General features: G+C 41.8%; 1 protein-coding gene across 1 annotated transcript in view; it reads right to left on the reverse strand.

Annotated features, from left to right (window-relative positions):
• Positions 1-1,338: 1,338 nt before the first annotated feature.
• Positions 1,339-17,461, reverse strand: part of LOC128695962 (protein dissatisfaction-like) — a 196,649-nt gene continuing 180,526 nt past the window's right edge. The window contains exons 4-9 of the mRNA XM_070092902.1: positions 14,941-15,218; positions 13,298-13,414; positions 7,649-7,732; positions 4,772-4,881; positions 4,465-4,592; positions 1,339-3,547 (exon numbers count right to left, since the gene is read on the reverse strand). Of these exons, the coding sequence (XP_069949003.1) occupies positions 3,285-3,547; positions 4,465-4,592; positions 4,772-4,881; positions 7,649-7,732; positions 13,298-13,414; positions 14,941-15,218 (980 nt within the window). The 3' untranslated portion in view covers positions 1,339-3,284. The remainder of the gene's footprint in view (positions 3,548-4,464; positions 4,593-4,771; positions 4,882-7,648; positions 7,733-13,297; positions 13,415-14,940; positions 15,219-17,461) is intronic.

A 17,461-nucleotide genomic window follows, 5' to 3' on the forward strand; every position in this document is an offset into this window, starting at 1 on the left:
CAAACATTAAAACTAAATATATACATGCGTTAAGAACATTCTATGCATATTTTATACTCGTATCAACACATATGAATAACCTGCGTTGAACACTATGAGAGTTACTCAAATACCTGCGTTGAACACCATGAGAACTACTTAAATACCTGCGTTGAACATCATGAGAACTGCTCACACACCTGCGTTGAACACCATGAGAACTACTCAAATACCTGCGTTGAACATCATGAGAACTGCTCACACACCTGCGTTGAACACCATGAGAACTACTGAAATATCTGCGTTTAACACCGTGAGAATAACTCAAATATCTGCGTTGAACACCATGAGAGTAACTCAGACATCTGCATTAAACGCCGTGACAATAACTCAGATATCTGAGTTGAACACCAGTAGAATTACTCAATACCTGCGTTATTTTTCAGCCTGTTAAACATGTGAGACATTGTTGTCATCTTACCCAACGCATGCTCCACAGCAGAAACCCATGAGGGTTTAACAATTCAAGGGATTTACCCCTCCCCTGTCCCTATGAAACGATAGCTTCAAGCTTAGCTAAGATGAACCACGTCACACTGTCAACGATTCGGTGTGAAAGGGGTATGTTGTGTGTATTTTGACCTACAGGTGGTGATGCCCTACAAGCGAGGTCCTCTTCAGCAAATCTGCTGAAGAGGACCTCACTTCGAGGTCAAAACGCACGTCTGGTAACATTCGCTGGAGCACCTCGTCGACGCTCGTAGCATCGTCTCTGCTGATGCTATTCACAGTGTGCTGGTTGACCGAGTGTCTTGTCTGTATTCAAGTATCAATAATGATGCACACGTTGATGTATCAATATTGATGCACACATTGATGTATCAATATTGATGCACACATTGATGTATCAATATTGATGCACACATTGATGTATCAATATTGATGCACACATTGATGCATCAATAAGGCTGCATATCATCTGTTTATAACCAAGGATATTTGACTCAAAAATACATAGATTATACTCTCTGTGTATATACACAGGGCTATACACACCCCTCGAAGACATGTATATTCTTCACTTTCGGGAAATTAATTTTATCATATAAGAATTATTTTAACACTCAGGATATTTATATTATCATTTCGGTCATAGGTAATAAAATAGTTATTTTATAATAATATTATTGTTGAATAATTTATTTAATTAAAATTTATATGATGAAAAACGAACTGATTTCTCAGAGTGCATTTAACAGAAATTTTTATTAACAGAAGTTATCATTAACAGCTGTACCTGATCCGTGATACAGATATCTTCCTGAATGGTTGTTTCGACTGAGAGAGAGAGAGAGAGAGAGAGAGAGAGAGAGAGAGAGAGAGAGAGAGAGAGAGAGAGAGAGAGAGAGAGAGAGAGAGAGAGAGAGAGAGAGAGAGAGAGAGAGAGAGAGAGAGAGAGAATAAATGTTATCTCTCAGGTAGAGGTGAAAAACAATTATACGTGCCGTTTGGCTTGCCCATGCGTCACGCAAAAGAGGACATTTCTCTCGCCAAACCAAAATAAGAAGTTTACCAATAACAAGGAGACAAAACATAAATACAATACATTCATTGATGATTCATGTGTCTTCTCTTCCCTGTAGAAAATCGAGGAATGTGTAGCTGAGCATTCGTAACTCGTAGTTGTAGTGACCACAACTGGACACAGATGATGACATTAGATTTTCTCGTAGTAGTTGCTACCATACCAAAACTAAAGAAGATTTTTTTAATTGCTCTAGAGTAGGGTGTCCCCAACCTGCAGCCTGCGGCCGGATGTGCCTCTTTTAGGAAATGGATGCAGCCCTCACATGTTGGTTCCACACTGCACGGTGTCAACAAAGCTGTGCGGCCCTCATCACATATTTGAGCATCAGATGTATGTAGGAAGGTTGAGGACCACTGCTCTAGAGCGATAACAGGTGTACTGTAACAAGGGATAGTTCCTTGCATCATCCCCTTCTACATTTTCCTATCCAGGAAGGAAGAAGAAGGGTCATGCCTATAAAGTTGCAAGTGAAAGTCCTCTTGGACTGTGAGTTACGATAGATCTTTAATGATACTCGTGCGTGGAATATGTTTTAGTCTCTCCTTCAAACTTCCTCTGTTTCTCTTTCTTCTCATGTCATATTACGCAGATGTTTGAAGTGGTTAGTGTGTTGATATTTTCCACGTCTGGTTTGACTTCCACTGCAACCAAACAGTTTGTGAAAATACTTTAATGTGACAGTGGCTCATCTTTGGCTAGGCGTGAATTACATATAATAACTGTAGACCCGAAGAGATTTAATGTAAAATTAGCTTATGTGCATTGATATGTAAAGCTTAAGATTGTTAGAGAAGTGTGGACTGCAACCAGGACGTGATTAGTTTGAGTACTGTTGAGGAAGATGACCATGAGAGAAGCTGTGGTCTTGCCTTTCGTACAGCGCATAGCTTGTACTAGAGGCTGTAAGAAACTCCCCTCGTTTTATTCCTTGTCCCTGGTAACACTATTTCCTGAGCTAAACACGTTCAGGTTTGTTATAATCTTCACTTGAAGCAAAGAATAATAGTGCTCGAGGTCCTGCTCTCCACTGAATCTTCTCTTTGCTAAGAGATTAGGTACAAACATAAAAATTCTGAGTTTTTTCCCCTTTGTGTACTATTTACTACAACTGATTCAGCGTTACATGCGTCCGATATTTTGATAATGTTCTCGTCAAAGCTTCTCAACTCGCATATCACTGGAAAGGTGTGTTTAACACGCGAATTTCAAATGACAAAACGACAACAACGTCTTACGTTGTTTTATGCGTCTGTCGTCTATTTGTTGGTTCGTTGCCTCGTTTACCGATTCGGGGAGCTGAGGGGCAAACATCAGGCAAACTCCAACCAGCATCTGATTACCCGGAGAACAGAAGTTGATTAGTCGGACATCAGGAACTGAAGCCTCGACATGTAGGATTTGGCAGGTTGAGGGCAGCCTCAGAGTGTCTCCATCCAGAACACGATTTTTTCTGAAATTAGGAATGATGAGCCGGAGATCAGAAACTGACGAACCGGGAAACAAAAGCTGATGGAGAACCGGAGCTCAGAAGCCGATTAACTGGAGATCACGAGCTGGAGACCCAAGATTCACACTCCAGACTCCACACTCCAGTCTCCACACTCTAGTCTCCACACTCCAGGCTCCACACTCCAGGTTCCACACTCCAGGTTTCACACTCCAGTCTCCACACTCCAGGCTCTACACTCTACACGTTCGGGAGGAGGGGTGAGTCTACTCACACCCCTCCCTGGTCGTTTTTGTCCATGGTGTACATATCGAGGACGAGCCTGTGTATTGGCGTGTCTCCCACCGTGTCCTTGAAGAAGAGGCCCTCCACTGTCGAAGCTCGCACTGTCTTCAGCCCAGGCAATAGCAACAGCAGTCGTCCAAAGCGAGTCGGCTGCCTCGGTAACCTCGTCCTGATGTAGTCGCTAAGAATGCACTGTGCCTGGTCCTGCAGCATCTCTACGGGATGGACATCTACGAGGCCACTAGCATCTGCCGAAGGAGGGAAAGAAGGCGCTGAGTTAGTCTCGGTTAGACCAAACAATAAATTTTTTCGCTTGATTAGAAAAGCTTCAAGAATTTTATAGAAATATTAGGAATGTTAGTCATATAGTATTTAGCGCAAATAATTTTGAGAATAACGGCAGCACATGAAACAGAATTTTTTTGTGAAGGATGATCGTATTTTTAATACTGAAATCTTATTACCTGTAATAACTGTAAGTACCAGTGATAACTAAATCTTGCTACTACCAATAAAGATGAAGCACATAACAGAAACATTATAAGTAATTAAAGTGAGGTAAAGACGCATGTTGCTGAACAAGCATTTATTGGGAGAACTTTTCGCTCAGTGTAGAGCCTTATCAAGTCATGACTTAATAAAATCAGGATGTTTTTCCCTTAGCCTGACTGGCTGTGAGAGTTGCTCGTCAGTCTAATGATTATCGGAAGGAGGATCGAGCTCCCATAACTCCATGCGCTGAATGACACATACGAACGATACTTTTAATTATTCAAGGCAACTTTCATTTGTTTGCAGACTCATGGATTGAAAACCTAGATAATAAACTAATTTCACCAAATACAAAATCTAGTGAAAGATAATGGATTGGAAAATAAGGAATAGATCATATGTGAAAACCTAAATAACGAGATGAATATAAGAGTGAAAGAATAAAATAAGATTGGGCATCCAAAATGAGATTATTGCAATTTTGAAAATAACTGCAACAGTATTTGATTATATCCCACGAGACAAGGCTTACGAAAATAGATGAAATTAAGAAATATTCATACTCGTGTGCAGTGAGACGGAGACTCATGACTCGGAGAACGGCGATCATTTTCACCTAGATCGACACTGAACGACCATGGGCGACACGACACGACTGTGGGCCAGAACTCACCTGGTTTGAAAAGGACGACTGCCTTCAGGCAGCCACACTCTGTGTTGTCGGGAGACAGGTGTCGGAAGCGTCTCAACACATCCTGTATAGTAGCTAGCTCCAGGGCTGTCCGCTCGTCACTGCCAAGCCTGTCATGGCGACGTAAACACAGCACTTCACACTTCCGCTTAACCTATGCATTACTAGTGAGAATAACAAAACTCTTAATATATACTGATGTATGAAAATGAACTCTGATATCTGGAGTGATGGAGTTAGCAGTCGAATTAAGTAGAATATTGTAGCTACGTGGAGCGTTAAGAGTTACCTGGAGTGTGCTGCTGGGGACTGGAGGAGAGCACTGAGGTCGAGTGGGAGGTACCACTGAGCTAGATGCACCAGGAACAGCTCCTTCCAAGACTCCTCCACTAACACACACTGTGGAAGAGAATAACACACCTTCACTATCACACACTGTGGAAGAGAATAACACACCTTCACTATCACACACTGTGGAAGAGAATAACACACCTTCACTATCACACACTGTGGAAGAGAATAACACACCTTCACTATCACACACTGTGGAAGAGAATAACACACCTTCACTATCACACACTGTGGAAGAGAATAACACACCTTCACTATCACACACTGTGGAAGAGAATAACACACCTTCACTATCACACACTGTGGGAGAGAATAACACACCTTCACTATCACACACTGTGGAAGAGAATAACACACCTTCACTATCACACACTATGGAAAAGAATAACACACCTTCACTATCACACACTGTGGAAGATAATAACACACCTTCACTATCACACACTGTGGAAGAGAATAACACACCTTCACTATCACACACTGTGGAAGAGAATAACACACCTTCACTATCACACACTGTGGAAGAGAATAACACACCTTCACTATCACACACTGTGGAAGAGAATAACACACCTTCACTATCACACACTGTGGAAGACAATAACACACCTTCACTATCACACAGTGTGGAAGACAATAACACACCTTCACTATCACACACCACCACTATCACACACCATCACTATCACACACCACCACTAACACAGTGTGGAAGAGAATAACACACCTTCACTATCACACACTGTGGAAGAGAATAACACACCTTCACTATCACACACTGTGGAAGAGAATAACACACCTTCACTATCACACACTGTGGAAGAGAATAACACACCTTCACTATCACACACTGTGGAAGAGAATAACACACCTTCACTATCACACACTGTGGAAGAGAATAACACACCTTCACTATCACACACTGTGGAAGAGAATAACACATCTTCACTATCACACACTGTGGAAGAGAATAACACACCTTCACTATCACACACTATGGAAGACAATAACACACCTTCATTATCACACACCACCACTAACACATTGTGGAAGAGAATAACACCCCTTCACTATCACACACCACCACTAACACACTGTGGAAGAGAATAACACACCTTCACTATCACACACCACAACTATCACACACCATCACTATCACACACCACCACTAACACACTGTGGAAGAGAATAACACACATTCACTATCACACACCACCATTATCATACACCATCACTATCACACACCACCACTAACACACTGTGGAAGAGAATAACACACCTTCACTATCACACACCACCGTTATCATACACCATCACTATCACACACCACCACTAACACACTGTGGAAGAGAATAACACACCTTCACTATCACACACCACCACTATCACACACCATCACTATCACACACCACCACTAACACAGTGTGGAAGAGAATAACACACCTTCACTATCACACACCACCACTATCACACACCATCACTATCACACACCACCACTAACACACTGTGGAAGAGAATAACACACCTCCACTATCACACACCACCACTATCACACTAACACACACACACACACACACACACACACACACACACACACACTAACACACTATAACACGCACCATCACATCTAACCTAACCAAACTTAGGCTACCTAACGCAACCTACTCTAATCTGCTCTATCTCAACGGCGATAAAGTTATCTTTCACGTTTAGATATTTAAATGATTAAATAAGCAAATGTTTTCACTTTACTCCAAACTGTGAAATAAATTAATCTCTCTGTTAGAGGAAAATAATTTATATAGAGAGACAAACAAGATGATTAGCTGTCTGTATTTTACGACCTCCAACTGAGGTCCTCCTCAGTGGATGTCTTCCTCAGCATTATTATTTTAATGAACTGAAGCGCTAATGGAGACGTTCTAGCCTCTCCTAGCCAGCAGGAAGACGTTCAAGCCGCTCCTAGCCATCAGGGAAACGTTATAGCCTCTCCTAGCCAGCAGTTAGACGTTTCAACCGCTCCTAGCCAGCAGGGAGGCGTTCCAGCCGCTCCTAGCGAGCATGGAGACGTTCTATCCGTTCCTAGCCAGCAAGGAGACATTCCAGCCGCTCCTAGCGAGCAAGGAGACGCTCCAGCCTTCCTAGCCAGCAAGGTGACGTTCCAGCCGCTCCTAGCGAGCAGGGAGACATTCCAGCCGCTCCTAGCGAGCAGGGAGACATTTCAGCCGCTCCTAGCGAGCAAGGAGACGCTCCAACCTTCCTAGCCAACAGAGGGCTTGTCTCCACCCTCCTACGCCGAACCACTCAGTCATTCCGAACAAACAAGGCCATTAGAGGTGCAGTTTTCGAACATCAACCGAACGCAATATTGATCGTAAAAACCCATTAATCACATTCTTTATGAGTTACGGTAAATGGCCTTTGATCCAAGGAACTGGATCTACCATCACCTTTTTGGATTGAACCAGATTACCTCCCATTCCTAGGCGCCGTGACACCTCAATCAATTTAATGCTGCCTATAAATATAATAAAATATATATTTGTACAATAATAAAAATAAATAAAATATTACTACTACTACTACTACTACTACTAATAATAATAATAATAATAATAATAACAATAACAAATAACTATTATTAAATTAATGATAATAATACAATCATTATCATTAATAATGATAATATTAATAATAATAATAATAATAATAATAATAATAATAATAATAATAATAATAATAATAATAATAATTATTATTATTATTATTATTATTATTATTATTATTATTATTATTATTATTATTATATTCTTACCTGGTCAGACCTGGAGAGCGTCTGGAAAGGAGCAAGAGATCTTATCCATCTGACCATCATGAACAGAAGTCTGGCTGTCGTCTCCTGTAGAGCAGCACAGACTCTCGTTAAACGCTCATACACACACAATCATTAAACACAGGTAATCATTAGTGACGTCTAAGGACACTTTCTTTGATAGAAATAACTAGCGTAATGTTCATTAGAAACGATATATATATATATATATATATATATATATATATATATATATATATATATATATATATATATATATATATATATATATATATTTATTTATTTATTTATTTTCAACAAGTCGGCCGTCTCCCACCGAGGCAGGGTGACCCAAAAAGAAAGAAAATTCCCAAAAAGAAATTACTTTCATCATCATTCAACACTTTCACCTCACTCACACATAATCACTGTTTTTGCAGAGGTGCTCAGAACACAACAGTTTAGAAGCATATACGTATAAAGATAATATCCCAAACCCCTCCTTTAAAGTGCAGGCATTGTACTTCCCATTTCCAGGACTCAAGTCCGGTTATATAAAATAGCCGGTTTTCCTGAATCCCTTCACTAAATATTACCCTGCTCACACTCCAACAGTTCGTCAGGTCCCAAATACCATTTGTCTCCATTCACTCCTATCTAACACGCTCACGCACGCCTGCTGGAAGTCCAAGCCCCTCGCCCACAACACCTCCTTTACCCCCTCCCTCCAGCCTTCTCGAGGACGACCCCTACCCCGCCTTCCTTCCCCTACAGATTTATACGCTCTCCATGTCATTCTACTTTGATCCATTCTCTCTCAATGACCAAACCACCTCAACAAACCCTCTTCAGTCCTCTCACTAATACTTTTATTAACTCCACACCTTCTCCTAACTTCCACACTCCGAATTTTCTGCATAATATTTACACCACACATTGCCCTTAGACAGGACATCTCCACTGCCTCCAACCGTCTCCTCGCTGCTGCATTTACCACCCAAGCTTCACATCCATATAAGAGTGTTGGTACTACTATACTTTCATACATTCCCTTCTTTGCCTCCATAGATAACATTTTTTTGCCTCCACATATACCTCAATGCACCACTCACCTTTTTTCCCTCATCAATTCTATGATTAACCTCATCCTTCATAAATCCATCCGCCGACCCGTCAACTCCCAAGTATCTGAAAATATTCACTTCTTCCATTCTCCTCCTTCCCAATTTGATATCCAATTTTTCTTTATCTAAATCATTTGATACCCTCATCACCTTACTCTTTTCTATATTCACTTTCAACTTTCTACCTTTACACGCACACACACACACACACACACACACACACACACACACACACACACACACACACACACACACACACACACACACACACACACACACACATATATATATATATATATATATATATATATATATATATATATATATATATATATATATCCATGTATCCATGGGGAAGTGGAATAAGAATCTTTCCTCCGTAAGCCATGCGTGTTGTAAAAGTCAACTAAAATGCCGGGAACAATGGGCTAGTAACCCCTTTTCCTGTGAAGATTACTAAAAAGAATAAGAAGAAGAAAATTGTCAAAGTGGGAAGTCTGAATGTGCGTGGATGTTGTGCAAATGATAAGAAAGAGATGATTGTGGATGTTATGAATGAGAAGAAACTGGATGTCCTGGCTTTAAGTGAAACAAAGCTGAAGGGGGTGGGAGAGTTTCAATGGAGAGGAATAAATGGGATTAGGTCAGGGGTTTCAAATAGAGTTAGAGCTAAAGAAGGAGTAGCAATAATGTTGAAGGATAAGCTATGGCAGGAAAAGAGGGACTACAAATGTATAAATTCAAGGATTATGTGGAGTAAAATAAAGATTGGATGTGAAAAGTGGGTTATAGTAAGCGTGTATGCACCTGGAGAAGAGAGAAGTGTAGAGGAGAGAGAGAGATTCTGGGAAATGTTGAGTGAATGCGTGGGGAGTTTTGAATCAAGTGTGAGAGTAATGGTGGTTGGGGATTTCAATGCTAAAGTGGGTAAAAATGTTATGGAGGGAGTAGTAGGTAATTTTGGGGTGCCAGGGGTAAATGTAAATGGGGAGCCTTTAATTGAGCTATGTGTAGAAAGAAATTTGGTAATAAGTAATACATATTTTATGAAAAAGAGGATAAATAAATATACAAGGTATGATGTAGCACGTAATGAAAGTAGTTTGTTAGATTATGTATTGGTGGATAAAAGGTTGATGGGTAGGCTCCAGGATGTACATGTTTATAGAGGGGCAACTGATATATCGGATCATTATTTAGTTGTAGCTACAGTTAGAGTAAGAGGTAGATGGGAAAAGAGGAAGGTGGCAACAACAAGTAAGAGGGAGGTGAAAGTGTATAAACTAAGGGAGGAGGAAGTTCGGGCGAGATATAAGCGACTATTGGCAGAAAGGTGGGCTAGTGCAAAGATGAGTAGTGGGGGGGTTGAAGAGGGTTGGAATAGTTTTAAAAATGCAGTATTAGAATGTGGGGCAGAAGTTTGTGGTTATAGGAGGGTGGGGGCAGGAGGAAAGAGGAGTGATTGGTGGAATGATGAAGTAAAGGGTGTGATAAAAGAGAAAAAGGTAGCTTACGAGAGGTTTTTACAAAGCAGAAGTGTTATAAGAAGAGCAGAGTATATGGAGAGTAAAAGAAAGGTGAAGAGAGTGGTGAGAGAGTGCAAAAGGAGAGCAGATGAAAGAGTGGGAGAGGCACTGTCAAGAAATTTTAATGAAAATAAGAAAAAATTTTGGAGTGAGTTAAACAAGTTAAGAAAGCCTAGGGAAAGTATGGATTTGTCAGTTAAAAACAGAGTAGGGGAGTTAGTAGATGGGGAGAGGGAGGTATTAGGTAGATGGCGAGAATATTTTGAGGAACTTTTAAATGTTAAGGAAGAAAGGGAGGCGGTAATTTCATGCACTGGCCAGGGAGGTATACCATCTTTTAGGAGTGAAGAAGAGCAGACTGTAAGTGTGGTGGAGGTACGTGAGGCATTACGTAGAATGAAAGGGGGTAAAGCAGCTGGAACTGATGGGATCATGACAGAAATGTTAAAAGCAGGGGGGGATATAGTGTTGGAGTGGTTGGTACTTTTGTTTAATAAATGTATGAAAGAGGGGAAGGTACCTAGGGATTGGCGGAGAGCATGTATAGTCCCTTTATATAAAGGGAAAGGGGACAAAAGAGATTGTAAAAATTATAGAGGAATAAGTTTACTGAGTATACCAGGAAAAGTATACGGTAGGGTTATAATTGAAAGAATTAGAGGTAAGACAGAATGTAGAATTGCGGACGAACAAGGAGGTTTCAGAGTGGGTAGGGGATGTGTAGATCAAGTGTTTACATTGAAGCATATATGTGAACAGTATTTAGATAAAGGTAGGGAAGTTTTTATTGCATTTATGGATTTAGAAAAGGCATATGATAGAGTGGATAGAGGAGCAATGTGGCAGATGTTGCAAGTTTATGGAATAGGTGGTAAGTTACTAAATGCTGTAAAGAGCTTTTATGAGGATAGTGAGGCTCAGGTTAGGGTGTGTAGAAGAGAGGGAGAATACTTCCCGGTAAAAGTAGGTCTTAGACAGGGATGTGTAATGTCACCATGGTTGTTTAATATATTTATAGATGGGGTTGTAAAAGAAGTAAATGCTAGGGTGTTCGGGAGAGGGGTGGGATTAAATTATGGGGAATCAAATTCAAAATGGGAATTGACACAGTTACTTTTTGCTGATGATACTGTGCTTATGGGAGATTCTAAAGAAAAATTGCAAAGGTTAGTGGATGAGTTTGAGAATGTGTGTAAAGGTAGAAAGTTGAAAGTGAACATAGAAAAGAGTAAGGTGATGAGGGTATCAATTGATTTAGATAAAGAAAAATTGGATATCAAATTGGGGAGGAGGAGTATGGAAGAAGTGAATGTTTTCAGATACTTGGGAGTTGACGTGTCAGCGGATGGATTTATGAAGGATGAGGTGAATCATAGAATTGATGAGGGAAAAAAGGTGAGTGGTGCGTTGAGGTATATGTGGAGTCAAAAAACGTTATCTATGGAGGCAAAGAAGGGAATGTATGAAAGTATAGTAGTACCAACACTCTTATATGGATGTGAAGCTTGGGTGGTAAATGCAGCAGCGAGGAGACGGTTGGAGGCAGTGGAGATGTCCTGTCTAAGGGCAATGTGTGGTGTAAATATTATGCAGAAAATTCGGAGTGTGGAAATTAGGAGAAGGTGTGGAGTTAATAAAAGCATTAGTCAGAGGGCAGAAGAGGGGTTGTTGAGGTGGTTTGGTCATTTAGAGAGAATGGATCAAAGTAGAATGACATGGAAAGCATATAAATCTATAGGGGAAGGAAAGAGGGGTAGGGGTCGTCCTCGAAAGGGTTGGAAAGAGGGGGTAAAGGAGGTTTTGTGGGTGAGGGGCTTGGACTTCCAGCAAGCGTGCATGAGCGTGTTAGATAGGAGTGAATGGAGACGAATGATACTTGGGACCTGACGATCTGTTGGAGTGTGAGCAGGGTAATATTTAGTGAAGGGATTCAGGGAAACCGGTTATTTTCATATAGTCGGACTTGAGTCCTGGAAATGGGAAGTACAATGCCTGCACTTTAAAGGAGGGGTTTGGGATATTGGCAGTTTGGAGGGATATGTTGTGTATCTCTATACGTATATGCTTCTAAACTGTTGTATTCTGAGCACCTCTGCAAAAGCAGTGATAATGTGCGAGTGTGGTGAAAGTGTTGAATGATGATGAAAGTATTTTCTTTTTGGGGATTTTCTTTCTTTTTTTTGTGGGTCACCCTGCCTCGGTGGGAGACGACCGACTTGTTGAAAAAAAAAAAAAAAAAAAAAAAAAAAAAAAATATATATATATATATATATATATCGTGGATAAAAAGACATCAAGGAAGAATATTTGGATTTCTTTCTGAAAGCCGTTTGAATATTCCTCTTTCCCTACCACTCCATCTTTTCATTCTTTTTTATCAATTGGCATATTTTATATATATATTTAATTTATCTGAATATGCAGCATTATCTTCTACTGTGTATACTTGTGTGGGTATGTATGCAGAATAGGCCTTCACATGGGCAAATATATTTTTTCCTCCTTCACACCAATGTCTGTTCCCATAGTTTAATAACTTTCCATATTATTATATAAGCACTCATATTTTCCCTTAGGCAAATACTTCAACCAGATGCAATTTCATGTATCCAGAGTCATTCACATAGGCTCACACACACACTAACTAGCCATAGGCAAGCAAGAAAAATCATGCACACTAGCTAGTCGAGTTGGATAAATCAAACACATCGCTCTTGCTTGTATGTGGCTAGTTAACTGTACACACTAACTAACCACGAACAAACAGGGACAATCACACACACTAAGCCAACAACAAATTCAAAATCATACACTAATACTGCAGGCACGCAATCACACGCTACACATTACCCAAGGACACGCAAGTAGTATCTCCCACACACTTTAACCAGCCGCAGGCTAGTAAACACAATCAACTCTCATATGGGAAGAGTGAAGCTGTAGCTTCTCCCTTCCTACCACTTCGCCACTGGAAAAAAATGTCCACCAAATCAGCTGCCTACCTGAAATATGTCCCAGGAAGGAGCGAAAGGCAGCAAAGTAGGTGCCTGTGGTAGGGACATAGCTACCTCTGACAAGCCTCCGCCTCCGGCCATGCTCGTGATGGGTAGCTTGCCGTTCTGACGGAGGGGAAAAATGAGTTTTAATCCTGAAAATACGAGTGAAGGTGAACAATACCCTGTTACACACGGGTCACTGATGGGCGAGATTAGTAGATATGGAATCGAGTCTCCGTCACCTCTTGTGCTGAATCATCATTAAGATTTCAGCGCTGCATAGAATAGATTAATGTTTAAGCCACACAAACACACACACACACACACACACACACACACACACACACACACACACACACACACACACACATACACACACACACACACACACACACACACACACACACACACACACACACACACACACACACACACACACACACACACACACACACATTTCACCAGTTAAACAGACAGCTGGCTGTAAATGCACGAGCAGCAAAAATGCACTATGGGGAAAATACTGGTTATATTAAAATGAATGACCATTCATCAGTATTAGGGAAATACATACGAAATATCAAGCATTATATAGGCACATATGCAAAGCAGGATAATAGCTACCATTGCAATAGAGGCCTCGATGTAATGACATTTGTTATCCAACCAACTTTTTTTTCCTGGCCAGTGATGTCTAAATCATATATATCTTTTTTAATAGCTGAATATACCAGTGTATTTTTAGAGGATTTTATGACTCTGGACTTTATGGTGGATCAGTGGTGTAATGTTTAGTTACGTAGGGTTGTGAGTGTGTCTGTGTATGGTGATGGTGTGTGTGTGTGTGTGTGTGTGTGTGTGTGTACTCACCTAGTTGAGGTTGCGGGGGTCGAGTCCGAGCTCCTGGCCCCGCCTCTTCACTGATCGCTACTAGGTCACTCTCCCTGAGCCGTGAGCTTTATCATACCTCTGCTTAAAGCTATGTATGGATCCTGCCTCCACTACATCGCTTCCCAAACTATTCCACTTACTGACTACTCTGTGGCTGAAGAAATACTTCCTAACATCCCTGTGATTCATCTGTGTCTTCAGCTTCCAACTGTGTCCCCTTGTTACTGTGTCCAATCTCTGGAACATCCTGTCTTTGTCCACCTTGTCAATTCCTCTCAGTATTTTGTATGTCGTTATCATGTCCCCCCTATCTCTCCTGTCCTCCAGTGTCGTCAGGTTGATTTCCCTTAACCTCTCCTCGTAGGACATACCTCTTAGCTCTGGGACTAGTCTTGTTGCAAACCTTTGCACTTTCTCTAGTTTCTTCACGTGCTTGGCTAGGTGTGGGTTCCAAACTGGTGCCGCATACTCGAATATGGGCCTAACATACACGGTGTACAGGGTCCTGAATGATGTGTGTGTGTGTGTGTGTGTGTGTGTGTGTGTGTGTGTGTGTGTGTGTGTGTGTGTGTGTGTGTGTGTATGTGTGTGTGTGTGTGTGTGTGTGTGTGTGTGTGTGTGTGTGTGTGTGTGTGTGTGTGTGTGTGTGTGTGTGTGTGTGTGTGTGTGTGTGTGTGTGTTTCTAGAAAATGCATGTAAATTGAATACCGTGCAGCACAGGAACAAGACTGGATTAAAACACTATTGCTGGAACTCACCTGGAATTTTTCGGCTGAGGAGAGCATATGGAGGAGCCCATGGGGCTGGGACGTGGGCACATGGGGCATGAAGATAGGCGTGGGCGCCAGGATACCCTCGGGGAACATATGAGGGGCGTGGTGCTTGAGCGAGGGCATTGGTGGAGGCGGAAAGAGCAGCGGGGGCACCTTAGACTGGTCCTGGGATGGGTAGTGGTCTGGGTGAAGCATGCTTCCGAGGCCCGCTAGTGGGCTGTCTTTACTCTTGCTCTTGCGAGGCCCCCGTTCATGTTGCACTGCTGTCGGAGACCCACGGCACCGTCACTCTACCAACCACTCACGTAGATGAGTGGGACTCATGTGCAACAGACACTGTTGTACATGTGTCTTACACATCTATTTGATGGTATTCATAATGATACAGCCACTCCGTTCACCGTCACTCTACCAGTCACTCAGTGCACCGTCACTCTACCATTTACTCAGTTCACCGTCACTCTACCAGTTACTCAGTTCACCGTCACTCTACCAGTCAGTTCACCGTCATTCTACAGTCACTCAGTGCACCGTCACTCTACCAGTCGCTCAGCTCACCGTCACTCTACCAGTCATTCAGTGCACCGTCACTGTACCAGCCACTCAACCATAGCCTAAACGGCATCATTACGATGAAAATCAATCCCCCCTCTCTCTCTCTCTCTCTCTCTCTCTCTCTCTCTCTCTCTCTCTCTCTCTCTCTCACTGAAACTGACATTTTTCAAGTAACAAAGATAGCAAGAGATATACGATAGGATGATAAGCTATATTTAGTCGTGAAGATAAACAATTTATTGACATAGTTCAGAAGGTTAGCAACTTCGATATGACGCTTGCATAGATTAACGATGAGGTACACAGTACGATATGTTAGCTAATTACGAACTAGAATGTGATACCAAGATAAGCATAACAGAGAATTTCACTTTCTCTTTTCTGTACTTAGAACGATGAATGTATTCTAGAGGAATATTAGTACACTATCAACTACCCACACAGACACACAGACAAACACAGACAGACACGGACACAACACGGGCTTTAAGAAGAGCAATCGTAAGCAATGGAGTCCCTCACAGAGCTGCCTTTGGTCCCATACTGTTCTTGGTGCATGGGAATGATTTACCAGCGGGATGGATTTCTGTAGATTGCTCAACGGCAATGGCCAAGAAACACTCCAAAATAATTAGAACAACTTGAACGAAGGCAGACGACACAATCTCTGGAAGATGTTAACAGACTTCAGGGATGGGTGAAAGGTGGTTACTGCAGTTATGCCTCATTTAAAGTAAAGTTTTAAAAATTGGTGCAGTGTATTGTATTAATGTATCGTAATCTCAAAATACAAAATACGAAAAGGAGAAAGTAGCACGTTTAATTTCACTCTCTAGTCACACGTAAGTGTAGTAACATCAGCAGCTTATGACTAGAAAAACTCTCCACTGTGCGAAACATTGTCTAATGGCTTGTTTTGCCAGGCCTTTGCATTATCATAGTGGAGATGAGTGTTGAGGTAGCCACTGGTAACGAGAACTGGTGGAGGAGCCGGTGATAATGTGTGGTGAAGCCTTTGTTGATGGGTGTTAGGTCTCTGCTGGTTGGTCTTAGTGAGGTCAATTGTGACGAGTGTTGAAACCAGTGGTAACAGGTGATGGTGGAGGAGGCAGTGATAATGAGTGATGGAGAAGCCTTTGTTGGCGGGTATTGATGAAGCCTTTGTTGGTGATGAGTGGTGAAGCCAGTGCTGGCGGGTGTTGGTGAAGCCAGTGTTGGCACCGCCACCAGGGGCTGAAGGGAACAGATGGGCACCGCCGCCCGTAATCTCGGCCTTTTGAGCGGGCGTCAAAACTTGACCGATGACGTGCCAGCCCACCTTCATCACACAAATTGGCCGCAGGGTGCCAGCTACCTCTAGACGGGAGGGGGGGGAAGAGGATAAGGGGTGCCAGCTACCTCAAGATGGAGGGAAGATAGGATAGCAGGGGGGCGCCAGCCTCCTGAAGATGGAGAAAGAGTTGAGGTAGGGAGCTCTTAAAGACGGAGAAGGTGAATGGCAGGCATAGTGCCTACCTTAAAACAAGAGGAATGGAATAAGATAGATGTCACAATTTCTGTTGGATGAGAGGTTGCCACCTGTCCTGAGAGAAAAAGGAGAAAGCTACGTTGTATAGGAGTGCCGCTAGCTACCAGGAGAGCGCAGGCACTCAACCACTTCAGCAGGAGTGACGGTAGCTGTCAGGAGAGTACAGGCACTTAGTTCACTTACATCAACCACAAAGTGCACAAAACCAATTAATATAGAATAAACATGTTCGATACCTTGACGAAATGCATTATTGTCCACCTTAGATTATCGCAAAATTTCACCTACGTTATTAAGCACTTGCAAGGCCACAGCGGGTGAACATATCGTATTAGTAAAATATTTATTGGCTAAATGTTTTTTTTTCCACCATTTGTTGGCTTATAGCAAAAGAAAAAAATGACACAGATGTTGGAACAAGAT

This window comes from Cherax quadricarinatus, chromosome 41, assembly GCF_038502225.1.
Source record: "Cherax quadricarinatus isolate ZL_2023a chromosome 41, ASM3850222v1, whole genome shotgun sequence".
In the NCBI taxonomy this organism is placed as follows: Eukaryota; Metazoa; Arthropoda; class Malacostraca; order Decapoda; family Parastacidae; genus Cherax; species Cherax quadricarinatus.